At 51.1% G+C, this 20272-nt stretch overlaps 7 protein-coding genes across 7 annotated transcripts; 2 read left to right on the plus strand and 5 right to left on the minus strand.

The window, feature by feature from the left end:
• Positions 1 to 154: 154 nt before the first annotated feature.
• Positions 155 to 2157, minus strand: J7T55_010294 (uncharacterized protein; the record flags this gene model as incomplete). The annotated part of the gene is made up of 2 exons (XM_053134358.1): positions 155 to 1998; positions 2055 to 2157. The coding sequence occupies 2 exons, from the start codon at positions 2155 to 2157 to the stop codon at positions 155 to 157; spliced, it is 1947 nt and encodes a 648-aa protein (XP_052987851.1).
• A 783-nt stretch (positions 2158 to 2940) lies between these two features.
• J7T55_010295 (gmc oxidoreductase-like protein) lies at positions 2941 to 5178 on the plus strand (the record flags this gene model as incomplete). The annotated part of the gene is made up of 5 exons (XM_053134359.1): positions 2941 to 3465; positions 3527 to 4112; positions 4181 to 4279; positions 4359 to 5038; positions 5149 to 5178. The coding sequence occupies 5 exons, from the start codon at positions 2941 to 2943 to the stop codon at positions 5176 to 5178; spliced, it is 1920 nt and encodes a 639-aa protein (XP_052987852.1).
• Positions 5179 to 5533: 355 nt separating this feature from the next.
• On the minus strand, positions 5534 to 6163 carry J7T55_010296 (uncharacterized protein; the record flags this gene model as incomplete). Its single annotated transcript, XM_053134360.1, has 1 exon — positions 5534 to 6163. The coding sequence occupies one exon, from the start codon at positions 6161 to 6163 to the stop codon at positions 5534 to 5536; it is 630 nt and encodes a 209-aa protein (XP_052987853.1).
• An 873-nt stretch (positions 6164 to 7036) lies between these two features.
• On the minus strand, positions 7037 to 10260 carry J7T55_010297 (Vegetative incompatibility protein HET-E-1; the record flags this gene model as incomplete). The annotated part of the gene is made up of 4 exons (XM_053134362.1): positions 7037 to 7435; positions 7640 to 8023; positions 8075 to 9137; positions 9194 to 10260. The coding sequence occupies 4 exons, from the start codon at positions 10258 to 10260 to the stop codon at positions 7037 to 7039; spliced, it is 2913 nt and encodes a 970-aa protein (XP_052987854.1).
• Positions 10261 to 10756: 496 nt separating this feature from the next.
• J7T55_010298 (uncharacterized protein) lies at positions 10757 to 12747 on the plus strand (the record flags this gene model as incomplete). The annotated part of the gene is made up of 2 exons (XM_053134363.1): positions 10757 to 11149; positions 11200 to 12747. 2 exons carry the CDS (start codon positions 10757 to 10759, stop codon positions 12745 to 12747), a joined length of 1941 nt encoding a protein of 646 aa, XP_052987855.1.
• A 237-nt stretch (positions 12748 to 12984) lies between these two features.
• On the minus strand, positions 12985 to 16164 carry J7T55_010299 (uncharacterized protein; the record flags this gene model as incomplete). The annotated part of the gene is made up of 8 exons (XM_053134364.1): positions 12985 to 13060; positions 13162 to 13655; positions 13701 to 14202; positions 14379 to 14494; positions 14597 to 14732; positions 15072 to 15133; positions 15229 to 15480; positions 16021 to 16164. The coding sequence occupies 8 exons, from the start codon at positions 16162 to 16164 to the stop codon at positions 12985 to 12987; spliced, it is 1782 nt and encodes a 593-aa protein (XP_052987856.1).
• A 2469-nt stretch (positions 16165 to 18633) lies between these two features.
• On the minus strand, positions 18634 to 19359 carry J7T55_010300 (uncharacterized protein; the record flags this gene model as incomplete). Its single annotated transcript, XM_053134365.1, has 1 exon — positions 18634 to 19359. The coding sequence occupies one exon, from the start codon at positions 19357 to 19359 to the stop codon at positions 18634 to 18636; it is 726 nt and encodes a 241-aa protein (XP_052987857.1).
• Between the last annotated feature and the right edge of the window lie 913 nt (positions 19360 to 20272).

Raw genomic sequence — 20272 nt, forward strand, 5'->3', positions numbered from 1 at the left:
ATTTGGGATTCGCCCGTGGCTAAATAGTCTGTTCCCCGCAATCATTGAATATAAAGGGTCGCAAGAGCACTACATAGTTACAATGGAGAGCTGATAGTGTACATCTCTCCAAAATAATCAACTTCCTTCGAGCGCCTTCGACCTTCGCATTGGATCACAGCTTCGACCGAGACACGTCCGACTTGGGCAGTCCATAGACAATGGCAATGTTCCTGGCCAGCCTGTCCTCGTTGCTGTGCTGCGCCTTATCCGAGCTCATAGCCCCTCCTCGGTGAAACTTCCCACTCTCTGGTGACAGCCTCCACCGGGAAAATATATCCAGCGCCGGTTGGCTACCGTCACTGTGGGCGTCTGCGTAGAGCAGCAGTCCAATCAGGCCCTCAGCAACCACCCACAGGATGCGCCGTGCGTCCCCAACGAGGTCCACCTGTGACTCGCGGGCGAGGGTCTCCTTCACCGCTTCCCACGAGCCCGCCGGGGACGATCCGGCTGTCTTACCGTCCGCTGGCCCGGGCCAGGCACTTTTTATCTTGGTGAAAAGCACGTCCAGGGCTTCTATCGATTCCTGCCCTCCTTTGGGATGTTTGAGCGCCCGAAGAAAGTCCGTGGCGAGGACGTCAGTGGTTCCCTCCCAGATCGACAGCACGCAGCAATCGCGGTACAGTCTTGCGACGTTGAGGTGCTGGGCCTCCTCGTTATCGAGGTAGCCCACGCCGCCTAGTGCCTCCATACAGGCGTATACGAGGGGAATCGACTTCTTACAGACGTACGCCTTGCAGAGCGGCGTCAGGACTCGCAGAAGCGGCGCGATGTATTCCCGGTCCGGCGTGATAGCCGCCAACGACGGAGGAAGACCCGACCTCCCCGCCTGAGGGTGCTCGTCCAGGCCGAGGATGTATGCAGTGAAGAAGGTGAGCAGCATCAGGCCGTGGTACTCGCCTGTCATGTCAGCCAATGTCTGCATATGCAAGGGGCTCTGCGCCAGCAGGACCCGTTGCCCTCGCCCGGCGCCGACCTGCCTGACTTTGGCGTATGATCTGGCGACGCCAAGAGCACGACCGGCGTAGCCCACGGCAGCTACGGCTGAGTGGACACGTGTGAGTGTGAGCACCGTGCTGATTTCTTTGATGCCGTGCCCTTCCTTTCCCAACAACCATCCTCGCATATCCTCCAGCTCAAGTTCTGCCGTAGGCAGGGACCGAGTTCCAAACTTGTGCTTCAAACGCTGGATCCGGACCCCGTTCAGCTCCACGCCGGCCGTCCCCATGGACCGTCCAGCTCTGGTCTTCGCCGAAGGGTCGTGTCGTCTCATGGGGGCGTAGAAAGCGCTTACACCGTTCTCTGTTCGTGCCAGCAAGACAGTCATGTTCGAGTCGGTTGCGCTCGAGAACCACTTGAATCCGGAAATGGACCAAGGGCCAAGCGGCACGTTCTCTTGCGCATCAGCAAGGCCTGCCTCTGCTGATGGTTTGTACTGGGCGACAGTTTCTGTGAGGGAGACATCGCTCCCGCCAGTCCGCTCAGTCATCCACTGGCCACTCGTCCAGGCCTTCGCCGGATCCCTGGATAGCAGGCGCTCCAACGCTCTCTCGAGCACGCGCCGCTGCAGCGGATCGAGGTCTCGGCGTTCCAACTGCAGCTGCAGCAGCCGCGCCGCGCCATCCTGCATAGCCGAAGGGCACGGGACGTTGGCCGCAGAGCCCTCCCATAGGTGCAGCCTCAGGAACTGGACGACGCGAGCGGAGGGCCCGAGCGACGTGTCGTACCCGGTGGCGACAATGCCCCTCTCGATGCCGAAAGATTGCAAGCTGCGCCAGCCCTCACCGACGACGAGCTCGGACCTCGGTCTGCCGAAGACGTCCCGGCCGTGGCCCGCCAGGTAGGGCGTGTTCTGCTCGGCGTCGGTGACCCAGGAGAAGACCTGGTCGGACAGGACGTCTTCGCCGAGCTGGGCGACTTCGTCTCCTACGCGACTAACTACATGACCTGGGAGGAAGACTGCGCACCCCTTTAGTAAGATGACATGGATGGGTGGTAGTCTCTGCGGAGCTTACGCCTCATGGCTCTTTGGAAACTGGTGTCATCGAAAAACTGATTTGGCAGCACCGGTGGCTCCTGGAAGAAGCCCGAGGTGGAACTGGATGGCTTCATGGTCATCTCTTGCTATTCTGTATCCGGTAGACGGAAGTTGTGGAGATTGTCTTTATGTGACAAGATACTGCGTATTCCTGCGTATCCGGACATGGAGAAATAGGCTTGCACGGAATCGCTTGAACCTCGGCAAAATGAGTCTGGGTCTGTGGCTTGGGAGAGGGGAAGGCGACTTGGACGGGGCGGGGACTGGTCCCGCGGCGGGCCGAATATACAAGTCCGCCAGCTGTAATACTGTTGGTTCAGTTGGAACCCACTCCCCCCTTCGCTTTCGGAGCTGTCAGGTTGGATTAAACTCCATGACCCCTTGTCTTTGCATCCTTCGTATGGCCGGTGGATTATTTCCGTTGTCTTATCTATATGGAAGATCTTCTGTCAGGGCACTTTTTTGTATGCAATACTACCCTTCTGCTCTTGGCAGAACACAAGCCTGGCAGGTGTATGGGGCTTGGCTAAGCGAATCCTTACTGGGCTCAAAATGGCTTTCCATATTTGGATCCTCCGTAGTTGCCAAGGCTCGACGAGTCAACAACAATCTCGAAGTCTGGGCATGATTGTTGATTTCAAAGATCATTCAAAGCATACAGAACGGCGATACCGGATCACGCAAAAGATGGTCCACTTGTTGTTAAGTCCGGATAAACACCAGGCACTCTATCCGCGTATAAGTAAGTACTGTTGCGCAGCATGTAGACAGTGTTGGGTCGTGACAAGCTCTCTGCGAGGAACTCGCCCCCTTCCATTCTTTAGTGTTCTGCTGTATATCGTGTGACAAGATCGATATTGATCATGACGCTCTTTCGCCAGTCCAAGTCTCAGCCTCGGTGGACAGGCATCACGTTCTCGGCTCTCCTTGCCGCAAGCTCTGTCACCAACGCGCATGTCATCCCTCGTCAAATCCAGCCGTCCCAGCTGCTCTCGAGCTATGACTATGTCGTTGTAGGAGGTGGTACGGCCGGCCTGACTGTGGCCGACCGTCTGACTGAAGACCCTGACACTAATGTCCTGGTCCTCGAAGCCGGTGGATGGGGCGACATGGACTTCAACCTCATGGTTAGTTTCACGCGCAGGACAGGGGATGCCTCAGCCACCTACTGGCCTGGCCTCCAGTCTGTGCCACAGCCCAACCTTAATGGCAAGCCCGGCACTGTCATTGTTGCGAGACAAGTTGGAGGCGGCTCTTCTGTGAACGCCATGATCAACATGCGTGGTTCTGCTGAGGATTACGACCGCTGGGGCGCGTTGTTCGGATCTGAAGCTCAGGGAGGCACCGCTGAATGGAGCTGGGATGGCATCTTGCCGTACTTCAAGAAGGTAGGAATAACTTCAATTCAAACAGACACTGGGGAGGGCTAAGCTAATCTTACCATGACAGGGCCTGCACTTTACTGAGCCGCCGCCCGAGCTCACCGACAACTTTGACAGCATCAAATATGATTCTTCCTACTGGGGCGAGACGTCGGATATTTACGCCGGCTGGCCAAGATTCTACTACCCAAGCGTGACTCCCTTGCTGGAGGCATTCAAGGAGCTTGACGGAATTGAGTTCCCTCCGGACAGTGGTGCTGGAAAGGCAGGCGTGTTCTGGTTCCCCACGCTCCAGGACCCTCGTACCGTCACGCGCTCCTATGCTGGTACAGGTCACTATCTCAATGTCAACGCCACTCGACCAAACTACCACCTTTTGACCAAGACGCTGGCTCGGAAGCTGATAGTGGACGAAAACCTGGCTGTCACGGGTGTCGAGTTCCCATCGGCGAATAACACCCTTGTCACCGTCAGCGCAAACAAGGAGGTCATTGTATCTGCTGGTACCGTTCATACTCCTCAGCTATTGCAGCTGAGTGGAATCGGTCCCAAGAACATCCTCGAGGATGGCGGTATTGATGTGCTTGTGGACTTGCCTGGTGTTGGCCAGAACTTCCAGGACCACAGCAGCCTGTCTGAGATGAACATCACGCGTAAGTGTGCCACCGAACTCGGAAAGAAATGATTATCTTGAAGAATTTGCAATCTGACCCATTTATAGTCTCAAAGATAGCAGACATCCACCCCAACCCGAACGACCTCGTGGATGGAAACGAGTTCAAGGACTGGGCTGAGGAAGTGTGGGAAGCCAACAAGACCGGTCAGTGTGATTTCGATCTACTTTGACCCCACCGCACGAATCATGTCGAGACTGACAATGGGTATCTTGTACCCAACAGGCCCCTACACTATTGCACTTAGCAACCTGGCTGGGTGGCTGCCCCTGACTGCCATAACTGACAAGGCCGGTGAGCTCGCCACCAAGCTGGAGCAGCAAGACTATGCCAGCCTGCTCCCAGTCGATGCCGACGCCACCGTGATCGCCGGCTACGAGGCGCAGATGAAGCTTCTGGCCGCGCAGATGCGCTCCAAGGACACTGCCTTCACTCGTGTCCTGCTCCAGCCAGCTCAAGGCGCCCAGGGTCCCGTGGCGATGCAGTCCTTCAGCCGCGGCAGCATCAACATCAACACGACCGACCCATGGAACACCGAGCCCGTCATCGACTACCGCGCTCTGACCAACCCCGTGGAGTTCGACTTCTTTGTTGAGAACATCAAGTTCGTCCGCAACTACAACTTCAAGACCTCCCTAGCGTCCAAGTTCAACCCAGTCGAGTACGCCCCCGGCGCCAACGTGACCTCGGATGCGGACCTCAAGGCCTACATCTCTAGCACCCTGTCGCCGACTGATTACCACCCCGTGGGCACTTCGGCAATGATGCCGCTCGAGCTGGGTGGTGTCGTCGACCAGACACTACGCGTGTATGGAGTCAAGAACCTGAGGGTTGTCGACGCCAGCGTCATGCCCATGGTTCCTAGTGCCAACACATGCCAGCCTACCTATGCTCTGGCTGAGAAGGTGAGTTAGCGATTCGAGCCCTCTCGATCCCTGTTTTTGATCCTTCGTGCTATATCCTTTGATGACGCCTTCCTGCAAATTGGCACACACTAACAACTTGCTACCCCTAGGCTGCGGAAATCATCAAGCAGGGTATTTAAGATGCTTAGATATTGTTCTAAAACTAGCACTATTCTCTGTACCTATTACTACATGCGAGTCTCGTTCCTGATACATACACATATCACAATAGTAAATAAAGAAGCCTAGAGTCGGTATCATTGTCAAGCTTTGTACACAAGACAACTGAGCAGCTAAAGAGAAATGCTGTGACCCATGTCAACATGAAAGAAAAGTAAGCTGAAGACGAATGCACAGCAAGCTTGAGAGAGTAAGTCCTTTTGAATGTAAAATTTATTTGGATCACTATACGATTTCTTCAATGATAATTCCCCACCACTGCTGGTCAGCCAACACGTCATCATGTGAGACTCTAGAAAGGATCACTCATTCGACTTAGCTGTTCACTCGGACAATCTTCTCGGGCACTGTTGAATTAAGAGCCGTGCCCCTAATGGGCGCATTGTCGTAGGACTCAGCACTCACGGGAAGAATTGTCACATGGGTCGTCCAGATATCGATACTTACCTGTGCCAGATGCCATGGATCAGCTACGCCGGCCGCGTTCAACGCGTCTTGCTCGGAGTCGTTGTACGGTGGCATAAACGGGTCTTGTGACACGAAACCGGACCCAACGCTTGGTGGTGATGGGCCCTCGAGCGCCTGCTGAAGGGCATCGAGCAACGGTACCAGATCAGGAAGATGGTTAATCGGCATGTTGGCTGAATTGAGAAGAATGGGGTGCACAACACCATCCAAATACTTCCAGAGTACGTCCTTCTCAGCAGTAATCGGAGACCATTTTTTCCAATTCCATACAAAGCCGGAAAGCATCTTCCCACCGCTGCAAGGGTCTGTTAGTGGGCCTCGTTGCGCCATTCCGAAGTCGGCTATGTAGAAGTCGGGCTGTCCACTTTGCGCGTGCTTGTGATGGACAAATATGTTCTCATCAAGGAGGTCAGCGTGCAACACATCGCAAGTGCCCAAAAAATAGAGTGCACAGACAGCTTGTGTCAAGAGCTTCATGACGAGTGAGCTCGGCATCGCTTGGCCTCTTCGTTTTCAATCTCTGTAAAGCTGGCCCACAATTCCGCCGTTGTAATATCTCATGTATGCTACTCGAGCCCACAGCTGCTTCCCAGCCTCCTGGCCCGCTGGTGAATCAGCAGCCGAGTAAAGATAGGCTACATTGGGCTGTAGACCGCGCTCTGCTGGTTGCTTGATCTTGTTGGTAGAAAATAACCTTTTCCTTGTCCTCGGACTTCTTCATGTATTTATCAAGATGGCGGAGGGTTACCTTTCTTGCACGTAGCTCGCCAGTCTGTGAATGTAAAACCAGCTGTGCCTGCGAGTTCGGTCCACATCCCAGAGTTTTGACGAAGAGGTATTCATCTTGCCCATCCACAAAAAGGTGACCATGTCTGGTCACTTGATTGAGTGAGGACATGCTTGCAAGATCGTTCTGAGCGTCAAGTTGAGTGTGTGATAATTTGAGTCAGAATGTATGGCAGATTGGTCCATATGTTCGACAATTGTAACTGAGGAGCCATGTAAAAAGGAGGGAGCGATAGAGATTTGTTCGTCCTCTACTGACTGCGGGGGATACCTGCTTATCCATGAGACTATCCTTTGGCCACACAGACACTAAGAAAATCAGATGACTAGACTAATATTTCTACTCTATACATTTTAACAAGCTAGCTACTGTTGCATGACCAATAATTGGAACACGGAGCGTCCAAACGTTGTCTTACATATTTTCGCCGTCTCTGACCAAACAATTGCGCCAACGATGGTTTTGAGGACAATGCTTGAGAATCGCTATTCATAGCACAGGCATGGTATAATACTGACTTGTCTGGATCCCAGAGGGCACATTTAAAGCGACTAATGCCTCCGTTAAACCGGGGAGAGATGCCGACTTGTGGCCATGTTCGAGCTGACTGGGCCGAGGGTGTCATGTCTTGGTCTGTCTGCGTACCAGTACTCGCTGTTGGTTTCTCCACGAAGCATAATGTTTTGGAGATCGTCATGGAGATCTCGAGCGCTCGAACTGGCCTCAGCTGGAGTGTTGCTTTTCTGAAGGGATACCACAAGCAGACGGCTTCTCAAGATCTTGACGATCTCACCAATGGCCGTGTCCCCGTCACATGCCGGGTCCCTTTCGATGTAGTCCATACAATTCTGGACGTATGGGCTCACCCGACACTGAAGCCTATTCCCGATCTTTTTCACCACAAAGAATCGATTACCTCCCTTTGAGAATTCACTCGCACGGGATCTGAAACCTTCCAGCTCCTTCGTCCCGTAAAGTAGCCAGATGAGCAATTCGAAAATTATACAACCCATAGACCAAGTCTCTGAATCTGGGGAAAACTCGGCTGTCGATTCTCTGTAACTTCCAAAAACTTCAATTAATGGGATCCCGTCACGTGAAACATCTTCATTCACCCGCACACGGCGGTCTATTATATCAGCCTGCGACATTTTCAAAATTCCTACCTGAGAACCATTTTCAAACCTCAAAATGCTCGCACTGTCGAGACCCTTATGTCGATACCAGACTCTCTGTTTGTGAGCGGTTCCATACTCAAGAAGTATTTTGAGGGCCTCAGCCAATCCTGTCAGCTGCCTGAAAATGTCATTGACGAGACGAGATGTGAGAAGCGGATGTTGATTGTTGTCGTACAAATCGACAAGGCTACCTCCATCAGCCCACTGAGACATGAAGTACGCCCCTTTGCCCTTGAAGTCAATGGTGGCTTGAACCTCCAAGATGTGTGGATGGTGGAGTCGGTTCGTGTACCCTTTCATCAGCATTCCCAAAGCGTCCCATTTCTCTGACTTGAGAGCTTGTATCGCTGTGGTTGCAAGGCTTCCATCAAACTGAAAGACCGTGAGCAGTACTGATACCACATGAACAGATGACGTACTTACTTTTCGAATAGGAGCCTCACAGTGAGACTCGTGGATTGAGACCTCCCACAGATCTTCAGCGCTGTCTTGACTTCTCTCATTTTTAATGAGTGCGAATGGAAGTATTTCATGTGGCTCAAGCTCCATCCTGAGAAATTTTGTGTGGAAAATTGGGACGAGGAACATCCATTGCCTCTGCTCGAATTTCTGGGTCATGACCACTGGCCACTGCAATAGAGACCAGGGAACTTCGGTAGATTTGGTGGTCTGTATAGGTAGGTTGCTGTCGTTGAATCCCGTGAATTTGAATGTGTTCATCGCTTTGCGCAGTTTTGATGATTCAACGCCGCAGATCAGACTGATGGCAAACACCTTTTTGGCTGACATGAGAATGTACTCGATCAGCTCTTCGCCAACATGAGCCCAGTTTTGACCCTCGAAATCCACATCCGGCGCTCCGGTAAACTCCCAAATGATGGACTGTGTTGTAACAAGCTGATCCAGGTGGCCTTCCGGCATGTAGACATGATGCGACCCGGGTGGGAATGTGCTGACCACAAGCGACTCCACAATTTGGTCCCCCAAGGACAAAGCAGCGACAGAAGAAAGGCTACGGTCCATAGTACCGCCAACGACGGCGCTTGAGCTGGTTTCTCGGTCCTGCCTCAGGCGCGGGAGTGAGAATAGTGCAATACGCTGAAGATGATGGCCAAGGTGCCGCCGAAAGTCCTCCAGTGTCACAACCAATTCCACACTTCCGGTCACCTCTGGATTTGGCGCCGCGGCCGCCCACTCGCCCTCGCAGAATGGGCATTCAGCTGGTTGGATGAACTTGATCGGCCGCCGTGACTGCTCAATCACTGCGGGAATTTGTGGAGGCGAAATTTGATCAGCGTGGTTTTTCTTTATGTGATTCTCTAATACCTCGGCCGTGCCCGCTATCTCGCCACATTGGGAGCAGCGCCAGGTACCGCGGTGTACGAGGATCTCGTGGTCGAACCAAGCATGCTGAGACTGAAAGGTGTCCAAACCGCAGCCCGGGAAAGTACACACGTATGGTTCTAGGTCACTAAGAACATGCTTCCTGGTAACGGTCAGCATTCTTCATGTCAGCTTGTGCACGGCTGGCGGGGTCCAGACCTCCATTGCTGTTCTCTGTCTTGTGGCTTGATTTTCACGACTCTGAGGCAGTAAGGACACAGGAATATCAAGTTATTCTGAGCATCGGACGGTAGAGGCGGGAAGGCAATGTCGTCCTCAGGAGACTTGATGATTGTGGTAGCAAGTGATATCAGCGATGGAGCTGGCTCTGTATCGAGGAACGTAGATATGTGACTATGTGCCAAGTTATCGGCGGGCAGCTCGGTTGCCTCTGTTTGAGCTATGATACTCGTATATGTCTGACCAGAAGTGCTGGCAGTTCGCTGTTTGGGATCCTGATTTCTGAATTCGTCCTTGATCTCTTTGCGGTTCTTTGCTGAGTCAGTCTTCGACAATCGATCATTGTGTTCACGGCAATATAAAAAGTATTGCCGTCGCAGAGCGTTCGCCAAACCAAGTCGAGTGACTAGGTCAGCCCTACCCCTTTGCTCTACCAATGGGTAGCGGTCTTTTATGTACATCTCATCGGTCTGGCTGACGAAACTGTCCGTCTTCTCAGCGGCCTTCTGGCGTCTTTGTTTCGGTGCAAAATTGCGTATAAAGATGGAGGTCTTGAATAGGCTATTGATGCTACCCTTGATTGCGGATGTCAACTCGTCAATCTCAGACGCCGAAGACGCGGCTGGAGCCTTCTTGCCGGAAGAGGATGCATACGACGATTCTGATCCACTGGACAAATCGAATTCTCCAAAGTCAAGTTTTAGGTCGATCAGTGGCAAGGCCGTTCTGTTCTCCTGCTTGCCAGAAACAATTTCCAACGCGTCCCGAGTAGAGTCGCAAAGATCGGCAAGAAGCCTTAATATCGCATCACGGATTTGAGGACTATTTCTAAGTCGATATTCTAGAGATAGTCGTGATTCGGGATTGTGAAAAGCTCCAAGATTGCCGGCCCATTGAGTGAACCGTTCATGATGGTTCTGGATCTCACGAAGGTCGATTAAGCCTGATGGGAACTGCCTTTTGGCACCAGCGACTAGAGCAAGCAGTGCTTCTTGGCAAGCAATAGATTTCAATCTGATATCTTCACTACTCGGAGCTGCCATCATCGTGAACGAGGTTGTTGCAGAGCTTGAGCACGTATTAGCCAGAGGATTATCGGCTCCATGAAACGGACAGCAGTGAAAATGGAGCAAGTCACGTACTTGAAAGATCTTGAGCGGGGCAAGATCGATAGATTAGGCACAAGATAATGAGCCGCTGCTCGGCTGACGATCACTGCCCTTCATCTGCAATGCTATGGGGTTTTGTGCTACCAAACCGAGGATTTCACCAATCATCAGCTTGAATGCAGGAGCAATTGACGTGCCGAAAAGACTGATTAGGAACTGACCCCACCTCCTTGTCAGCTTAGCTGCCTGAGAGCCTGCATACATCAGCATAGAGACCGGCCCAGATAGTTTGCTGTCCGGGTTGAAGACTACTCAGTCTGCAATCTTTCTGAGTCAAATCGACCTATTTCATCCATCGCCAATGTATCGACATCACCCAGACGCCTGGTCTTTCAATGTACGATAGCGACCAATTGAACGAGAGACGGCGGCTATGTCGGGCATCGAGGTTGCTGGTATGGTACTCGGAGCCTTCCCTATTATCCTCAACTGTCTAGAATATTACCGCAAAGGCTTTGAGCCTCTCGAAGAATGGTGGCAATTTCGCACTCACTTTATTGCTTTCATCGACGATGTTAGGCATCAAATGATGAAGTACAATGAGAATATGATTAGGCTTTTGGACCCCATCATCACGTCCACCGACACCGACAATTTGGCAGCGCTATTAATGGTCCCCCTAGACCGGAGCCAGCCAGGAGTTGATTTAGAGCAGATCCTGGAGGGGCGTCTGGCCAGCGAGTTGGACAGATTTTTGAGGATCATCAACCGCATGCATGAGCTCATGTTATCATTGAACAAACTTTTACAGATCGAAGATGGAAAGGTCGGCCTACATTTCGCCTTACGCGCCAGAATGTACTGACACTCGAACAGATATCGTGGGTTGACAATGACCAGCAAAGACCTTGGCAGTGGCATTTCAAACGTATACAAATAAGTTTCTCCAAAGGAAAGCACAAGAAGGTCAAGAAACTCGCTGGCCACAACAGGGAGCTAGAGGATATCCTTGGCTACAGCGAACGCATCATCCCGATTGCTGATAGGAGGAAGACATCTGAGCCCGTCACCCGCTTCGAAAAGTTGCGACAACACGCATACGGAATCTACCAGATTTTGGCCAAGCAGTGGAGGTGTCAACGCAGTTGTCGGCACCACACTGCTCATCTCAGATTGCGCGCTGAAGAGATTGCCATAAGCTTGAACGTTCTTTTTCAGACTGGAGGTGTACAACAGTCACCGCAGATGGAATGGATGCAAGAAATCGCCATACGAAGAGACGAGTCTGTGAAACCTCCTAGCTCGATCAACGTAAGCTACGTAAGCCAATCGGACCCGATCACTGCAGTTCAACAGACTGTATTTCAGCAACAGTTCATATCTCACGCCACTCCGGACCTGAAGCATCGGATTATGAAGAAACTGCAAAACAGAATATCAGCCATAAGGAGATCTCCTGTCAAATACAGAAGATCACTATCTGAGCCAGTCAAGAAAACAGGATTTGGCCTCGATACATCAAGATCATCGACTACTTCTTCTACAAGAGCCGAGCGGCCTGTAGATCCAGTAAAGAGTAAAAGTACTCTTATCGGTGCACTTGCTGAGGTTCAGGGTGCCTCCAATCCACTTCCAGAGGACACAGCGGGTTTCGGGCCTATCGATGATATTTGCACATTTTTGACCGAGCAAGATCGGACAGCTGGTACACTCGACGACGACGGCGATTTCCAGAGCTCCTTCGTGCTCTCGAAACTGCCGAAAGAGCAGTTGCAATTTACAGATAAGGCGATGCTGCACTCATTCTGTGAGCTTCTGGACGCACATCATCAAATGAAGATCAACGTTTCGAGGCGAGATCGCTTCGAAATTGCAACGCACGTAGCGTCCGCGCTGTTACAAACTCATCTATCACCTTGGTTGTCACCAAAATGGACCAAAAACGACTTCTACTTCCTTGTAGATATGGAGGCTCAGTCGATATGCAGCAGATACCCCTTAGTGTGCCGCGAATTCGCCGCCACGACCAGCAGCACCGCCCTAGCCGGGGAGGACGCCGAGCAAAACCTCAACTCACAGCAAGAAAGCGAGGAAGAAACACGCGCGCGCCTTTTCACCTTGGGTGTTATGATACTCGAGCTGATGTTCGGCCATGATATCGAGGCCTGCCAGTTCCGGAGCGAGTACTTCGGTGTCGATGGGAGACCCAACGACCAAACGGACATCAGCACAGCAAGGCGCTGGTCGCGCAGGGTGTTGGGCGAGAGCGGCCCTGACATATCGGACGTGGTGAGGCGTTGTCTCGACTGCTCGTTTGGGCCGCAGCCAAGCTTTGCCGACGGGCGCTTCCGCGAGGCTGTCTACGCGGGCGTCATTCTTCCACTGGCTAGCTACACCAAGTTGTGGCCGGAGGTCATGCCTTAATAGTTATAGATCAACAAGGGACAGTTACTTCAGAACTGGTGAGACACGCTGTGCATTTCTTTGACATGCTCAGAGAAATTAATTCAAAAAGATTGATTGATTTTGGTCGAATTGCCAACGAATTGAATGTAAAGGGAAGATCTGATGTCGTCTGCCTCTGGTACCGCCCTCAACGATTGCAGCATTTGTAAGTTGCGTAAAATCTTTAGTAATGCAGAGAACAATCTCAATATCCTCTCATCTGTGGCCCAGTGGCGGGCTCTCGGATGACCCCCTCTGCAACTGCTTCACGATTTGGAATTGAGCAGAATCTCTGAATGAGGGTGTCACAGCCGTTCAGGTCAGCTGTACGTATCAGCCAGACACCCAGGACACGGAACCCGATCTTTCGCCAATACGCCCGCCGCTTCTCACTGTGCAGGAGGCCGTGTGCGTGGGCCTCCCGGTTCCCTTAATGGCCGAGACGAGATTGGCGGTAGTTGCAGTGGTGGGATATCACCGGAGTCATAAATCAGAACATTCTCGTCTTCTTCATCATCAGGATCTACCCCTCGTAGTCTGCTTTGGTGTTCTCCCGTCTGCTCGATCCACTCCTCATCGCTCTCAACAAGTACTGAACGCCACTCACCCCTGCCCCATCTGGTAACGCGGATACCCCTGAACCCCAGCCTATCTCCGTTTACAAGCATGTAGTTACGCAATACGCTGAGGAAATACACAGCGCGATCAACATCCCGACCCCGTACGTCGGCAGTAGTGTTTGCAGGTACTCGATAATTGACATCGAGGCTTAATGACAAGCGATTACGTGGCCCTATGTTAAACATACTCCTAGTAATGGGATAGAGCTCTCGCGGATCCTTAAGGACAGTAAGCATAGGCCCGGATATTCTCATGGGAAAGAGGGGCTTTCATGAAAATGGATCGAGCAAAGAAAGGTCATCTGTACTCACTGTGAGCCCGCGATCGTGCCAGAGTGGTGGCAATTGACGGAAGCCCAAGCTCAAGTGCTCGAGATTAGGCATTTGCGCCAGTGTATCCATTACACCATCTATGTGATCCCAACCATCTGTCCAATTAAATCGTTGAAATCGTTGCCGAGGCCCCTCCATAGTGCGCGGTGTCAGCGCAATTTCGGTCGTGTCACCTCTAGCCCCGATTGTGCCTACTTCAAGGCGAATCCGTCTGAATTGGTTCAACACACGAGTATGATCACGGAAAAACGCCTCCGCAGCTAGCACACCATGGTAAATACCGATATCCACTGGACCTCGCTCTCGCGGGAAGCCGAATGAGAAGAAACTTTGACCATAGAAGTAGGCGCCTGCCTCCTCACGGGATCTTCTAGAGGCGAGGAGCAGACCGAGTCTCTCACCACGAATATCCCGAAGGAGGTCGTCGCTCACGTCGGGCTCGTAGGTGATAGCAGTCGTCCGGTCCGGGAGCGTACCTTCGCTGTATAAGACACTACGTTGGTCAGTGTACGGCCAAACCCGGGGATCCTGGCCATTCTCATCGCGACGAAGTCGGACGCTTGCAATGTGCGTAATTGCGCCTTGCAGATCAACAAAGTAGTGTCTGTACACCATGTGGCGTAATTCTACAGGAAGCTGGAAAAAGTTGGCTCTAACCCTTTGGGGTTCTTCCTCTTGAGCTTCTTCCTCTTGGTCCGCTTGAACGACCTCAGGAAGCGCAGGGCGATCCGCGCAGTCGCAGGATGCACCTGAAGATGCCTCAAAGATTCGAACTTGAGTTACAAGCTGTGAGAACATTCGCAACAGGCCTTGATCGGTCAAGTCCTCTGCAGTGCTGTCAATGTCGCATGGGACGGAATCTGACGGACACATACAAGGGTCGCATCCACAAGGCGCCCTGTGTACACGGAGTCGTGAGGCAGCGGGGGACCTGCGTATCCTATTTTGAATTTCTCGCAGCCTTTCGCTGACACCTTCGACGGTAGGGGTTGCCGTGCCGCGGCAACATGGCTGCGACATGGTGTTGAGGTCACAGAAATGACTTGTTTGGATTGTAATCTGGTAACAACTTCGAGAAACATAAGCCTGGAAGAATCTACGCGGCCCACTTGGATTCTTTGCTGCAAATTGCGCGTGTAGATTAGCAGGTTCAAATTTGATGTTCACGTCAATGAAAGAGGGAACCGTTTGCGGTCGCAAGCCGGCTAGGCGAACAAAGGCGAAAATGTATGGCTATACCAACAGCGAAAGCACCTTCGCAGCAGATTAAATGTAAAGCGTTCTCTCTAATAAGCATCACAATCTAAATTTCCTGAAATGCTACCTACCTAGGTATATGATCTGTCTCACCTGCTGTGAGAAGGGAAGTATATCACACGCCGTTGGACAACGACTTTGGCTCCTCGTCCTCGCTATCGGTGTCATATGAGCTTGAAGCCGGTCGATGATAACTTAATTTACTCGTCCTGATGACTGTTAGCTTCCCCGTAGATTGGTCGATGCTTACCTGAGCTACATGCCAAGGTCCGTCGATGTACCGCGCGTTTTCGGCTTCTTCCCACGTATCGTAAAGACGCGGCAAAGGTGTGCTTTGGTCTTCGCAAGGAATAAAAGGTCGCATGTCCGGTGGGGTGGTAGGAGGCGCTGCTGAGAGAAGCTCGAGTAACCGCTCCAATTTAGGCAAGCTCGAAGGAGGGCCATGGGCCAACCTGCGGAGCTCTGGCTCGATCGATGCTTCCAGGTATTCCCTTAGAGTATGCTGTGAGTCATAATCAGACTGAATTTCCATTAGCTCCCGGGTGTGTTGCCAAACCTGGCGTATGTCGACCACGGCCCCGAAGTTATTACCCGCTCGTAACCTACCGCATGTTGACCATCCGAAGTCTCCTAAGAAAAAGCTAGGACCATCAGGCATGTTGAAGTTCAGGAATACATTATCGGCGTGTAAGTCCCCATGAATCACATAGTATGGATGCATCGAATACATGAATCTCAGGGCTTCCACGAGATCTCGAATCATCTTACAAATCAGAGACGGCGGAGGTGCGGTTCCTCTGGTCAAACAAGCGCTGGAAAAGTCTCCCAAGTTGCCTCCGTTGTAATATCGAAAGTATTTTACTCGATGATAGAGCAACTTTGAATTAGCTGAAACATGTGACGATGGAACATCACCTGCTGAGTAAAGATGAGCGATGTTTGGCTGAACACCATGCAAGCGAGCCTGAGACTGTATAAGAAATAATATGCGCTCAGGGTCATCGCTTTCTCTTTCAAACTCTTCTATGAGGTGTTTGTTTACCTTTCGCACAACCAGATCACCAGTCTGGACGTGAATTACAAGTTGTGCACTGGCCTCCAAGCCGATACCGAGAGTCTTTATGTACAAATATTGGTCCTCTCTGTCGACGAACATGTGAGCGAACCCTAATTTAGGAGTCTCCATGATTGGAAAGGTTATTTGCGACTATTTCCGGGCTCCGGGATGATGTTGTGTGGCCTAATGGTGCGCTGTTCGTAGACGATTGACTTGATCCCAACACCTGTTGTGGAAGAAGTCTTTGCTTGCTCTATCATTTGACCAGCCTGATAGATGGACTGACGAAGAACACACCTTTATAGACTTAATAGACACACAGAGAAAAGGGCCAATCATGGAGACATTATTGTGCAAAACCTAAGAAACAATCACACAAGGTGATTGTGCCGACTGTGTAGGTGAAGCTTACCCAATCTACCAACAAAGAAGTCGGCAGAGCAAACTATTCATGTAAGAAATAATTGTGGACTTGAACAAAAGAGAAGCGGAACGATGGGTTAAATTCCAGTCCAAGTCTGTCAGCTCAGCCGATGAGGCCCTTCTCTATGGAGCACTTTTCGGCAACCTTTCCAAAAGACGCATGACATCCACTGCTTGATTATGGAACATATGTCATTAAAGAATTGCGCTGATTTACTGGCTGCATGCACTTCTTCACATATTCTTTGGGCATCAATTGGACGTCCAACATTAATGCATTATAACCCAAGTCTCAATATTTGAACCTTAAAAGCTTGAGATTGCTTTCGCAGCCAGGCAAAACCACAGCCATAATTCTCGTGATAGTACCCCCAAAAATAGGCGGATGTTCATCCATAAAGTCTTGCCAGTGTAAACATCCACTTAATCTCAGTTTCGGATGTAAAACTTCTATTTCTTTCTTCGGGTCGCTCACACCCCAGTGAAACCTTGACCCGCTACTGCGCAGAAATTTGATCGAATTTGAGAGCTTTGCAACCATAGGACTCACATGGTCCGTAATAATCTCTCCCTGACTGAAGTAGCTAGCTATATCTAGGAGGACGCGCTTCCCCTCTGTGGGTGAAAGAAAAGGAAGCAAACCTTCTGCTACCACCAATGTCGGTCTGTCATTTGGCAGATCTTTCACCCAGCCTGGCTTTGTGACCTGGAGTGCCCGAAGCGTGTAGTCTCCCGGCGGATGAGGGAGCAAGCGAGCTCGCGCCTCGACGACTCGGGGCTGGTCAACGTCGATCCATCGGACGTTGGGCTTTGCGCCCACACGAAGATATCTACAGTCAAGACCGCAGCCCAAATTCAAGACTGTAATAGGCTCACATTTGTGTGAGTCCATGAATTCCTGGAAACAGACAAGGAGTCAACTGTTCTGTGTGGGGCTAAGTTGGGATAAAAAGCGTTGTGGACGAGCTAATCAGAGATTGTCTCATACCTGGCACCAGACATCTAAATGTTTAGTTCGGTTCATGAAATATTGCATGAAGTGAACATCTTCGATAAATTGTTTCGCACTCAAGTCGATTTCGCATCTTCCCAATGTCTCTTTGGAATATGGATCACCAAGGATGGGTTCTGGTAGTTGAGCATCTTGGGATCTCAAGAAGATCATTGTCATCATGGCTTCCTCACCGCCAGTGAGCCTCAATCTCCTTTTAGGTGATTTTGATGTGTCTTGTGACCTCTTCAGAGTCTTCCTGAGACCCCTTATTGCCATTAGTCGTACCCCAGTCTTAACATATGGATCGTTGTGTCGAGGTCATTGAAAAAGAACAAGATTTATAGAACGCAATTCTCGAGGTAGGCACGAAGTTGGGAGAACCATCTTGCTTGACCTTAAATAGCATTCAACGGCGCTTTTGTGAGTCGACACAGACGGTTGATTACCTCAAGCATGTGGAGCGCAGCCCACATTTGTGCGATACAAGCGTACCCTGGCTACCTTGTGGGAATCGCGACCAACGAAACGAACTTACTTTCAGATGCTTGCACATGTTTGGGACTTTTAATTCTCTCTCGCAGGACTCTCCCGATCTGGAAAGCTCGGTCCTCAGAAGGAACTGGTCCTTAGGGCAAAGTGTTTGTCAGACCCGGTTTTTCTGTCACATATCTCAATACAGTCCGAATTCGTGACAACTATACACCTATCAAAAATACCGGTCGAGAATCTATGTGGGAGCCTAAGATCGGGCCGGTCCGCTACAGCTTCCCGCCAGATTTGGCGCGGTAGCCGAGTGGTTGACCGCTCGGCAGGACTTTTAAGATGGATACTGGTTTACCATCACGGATTCATAGCTCCATTGTAGTCCTTGGCCTAGTCACAACAGAACCCTGTCTACCTCGGCGAGCAATTGGCAACCTGGTCACAAGCCCAAGTTGTTCGTCTTTGAAATGCGATGTTTGTCTGTGCAGCACGATCGCGAATTGCAACCCCGTCCTGCAAGATCAGCGTCTGGCGTGTAGTACATCTCATTTCCTGTTCAGGATTGACTCAGCAAGTAGTCTCGAACGCTGCCTATGTCAATGCCTGGCGTTAAATTATAGCTTTGATTCTCTAAAAATTCACGAAATATTCTAATCTACGGCCCTGCAGCATGCGCAGGCAGCAAGCAATTATCAGTCTCAATTCGCCTTTTCCGGAGGCCAATTCGCCGCCATACACCATGTTGGCACTCCCTTTTGTAGTTCTTGACTCAACCCACCTTCTGCCTTCATACTCTCTGTAGGAAAGCTCATCAGCACTTTGACAACCCGAAACCCGAAGTATCCATAAACATCTCTTGCCCTCTCATTACCCGCTACGAGCCACAATGGGACTCCATCTCTTCGAGCCTGGGCTACAAATGGTTCGATAACGGCTCTGACTGCACCCTTATCAGTCCGTTGCGGATCCCTGGCCATCAAACTCAACACCCAAAACTTTCTAAGATCCCCGAAAACCTGCCGCCTTGCCTCCTCGTATTCTTTGACAAATTTTGCGAAAATAGGTCTCTCTCGGGAAAGCTCCTCGATCGACTCTGCACTGCGGTCGGGCCCAATGCTCTCTGGCGGCTCCCAGCATGCGACAGCTGCGAAGTCCGCTGCCTCGACAATAAATGACCCTGCTTCGACCTTCGTCTTTATGCGGCCCATACAGCCCCCATAGAGTTGTGAGGCTGTCACCGGTACTGTGAGTCCGGTCTTTTCAAGCTGGAAGAGTATGTTCAACGGGCCATCTAGGGTAGCACGCGCGGAAATCTCTGCGAGAAGGTGCTGATACTCAGCAGAGGTGCTTGTTGTTATAGGTACGGAGGAATTTGACGGTCCGGCAACAGATATGCTTGGGCCATTGAGAGTTGTTGCTTCCATGGTAGCGGCGGCTCGACTTGCCTACTGGATGAGACTCTTTGTTGCTTGATTTGAGAAATGAGATACCTGGCCAGTATCTACATGTGTCCGAATCATGGATTGCCAGCCTCTTTCATTGTCTTTTGGAGGAAATGAACTCTTGGAGTCTCTTGAGTAGCGCATACGCGCAATTGGAGTGACTCACGATATGCTAATCGTAAGGAGCTATACCCAAATGGGGAGCACATTGACAAGGGTATACTGTACTGCGTTCGCTTTGCGCCTTCGGTAAGCACCCAGCGCTAGGTGCCGATGATCAAAAGCATACACGGAATAATGTGACTTAGCTAGTATGGTAACTACTGGTAGAGCCGAAGGTCCATTGAGCCTGAAGATATATGCACCTTGATGGAGCGTGAATGATGAAATTATACTGAGGAAAGAAGGTAATAGACCTTATCGAGAGTTTGGCACATTTTATGGTTCTAGCACATCGGCTTCCCACTACTTCCGTGATCACTGCGACCAGCGCAAACATTATCATATTCAGGCTCGAGCTTTCCATGCACATGATTCTGTCCTAGAGTACACCCATCTGCATTGGATCGTCGCACACGCAGAACTTATATTAGCTCACACATACTACGATCGGAGTAAAAGCATCAATCGTCAAGATACGACGACTTTAATGAGCTGTATGAGGCAGTGTTCCGCATCTCTTAGTATACTGTGCCATAGTTTCACACTGTAATTGTAGGACAACCAACCACGAATTACTGGCTGCGTTGTCGATGAGACAGTGCGGGCTGTTCGAAAGCTGGCCACAACGAAGGAGACGCGAGTATTACAACTCCATCCCACCGGCTACCAAGTGATTGTGACTACGGGTCCGGTTGCACGGACGGACGTGGTCTTTTGGCATCTTCAAAGTGCG

The sequence above is a fragment of the Diaporthe amygdali genome (genome assembly GCF_026229845.1).
Source record: "Diaporthe amygdali strain CAA958 chromosome Unknown NODE_44_length_330046_cov_65_728535, whole genome shotgun sequence".
Lineage (NCBI taxonomy): Eukaryota > Fungi > Ascomycota > Sordariomycetes > Diaporthales > Diaporthaceae > Diaporthe > Diaporthe amygdali.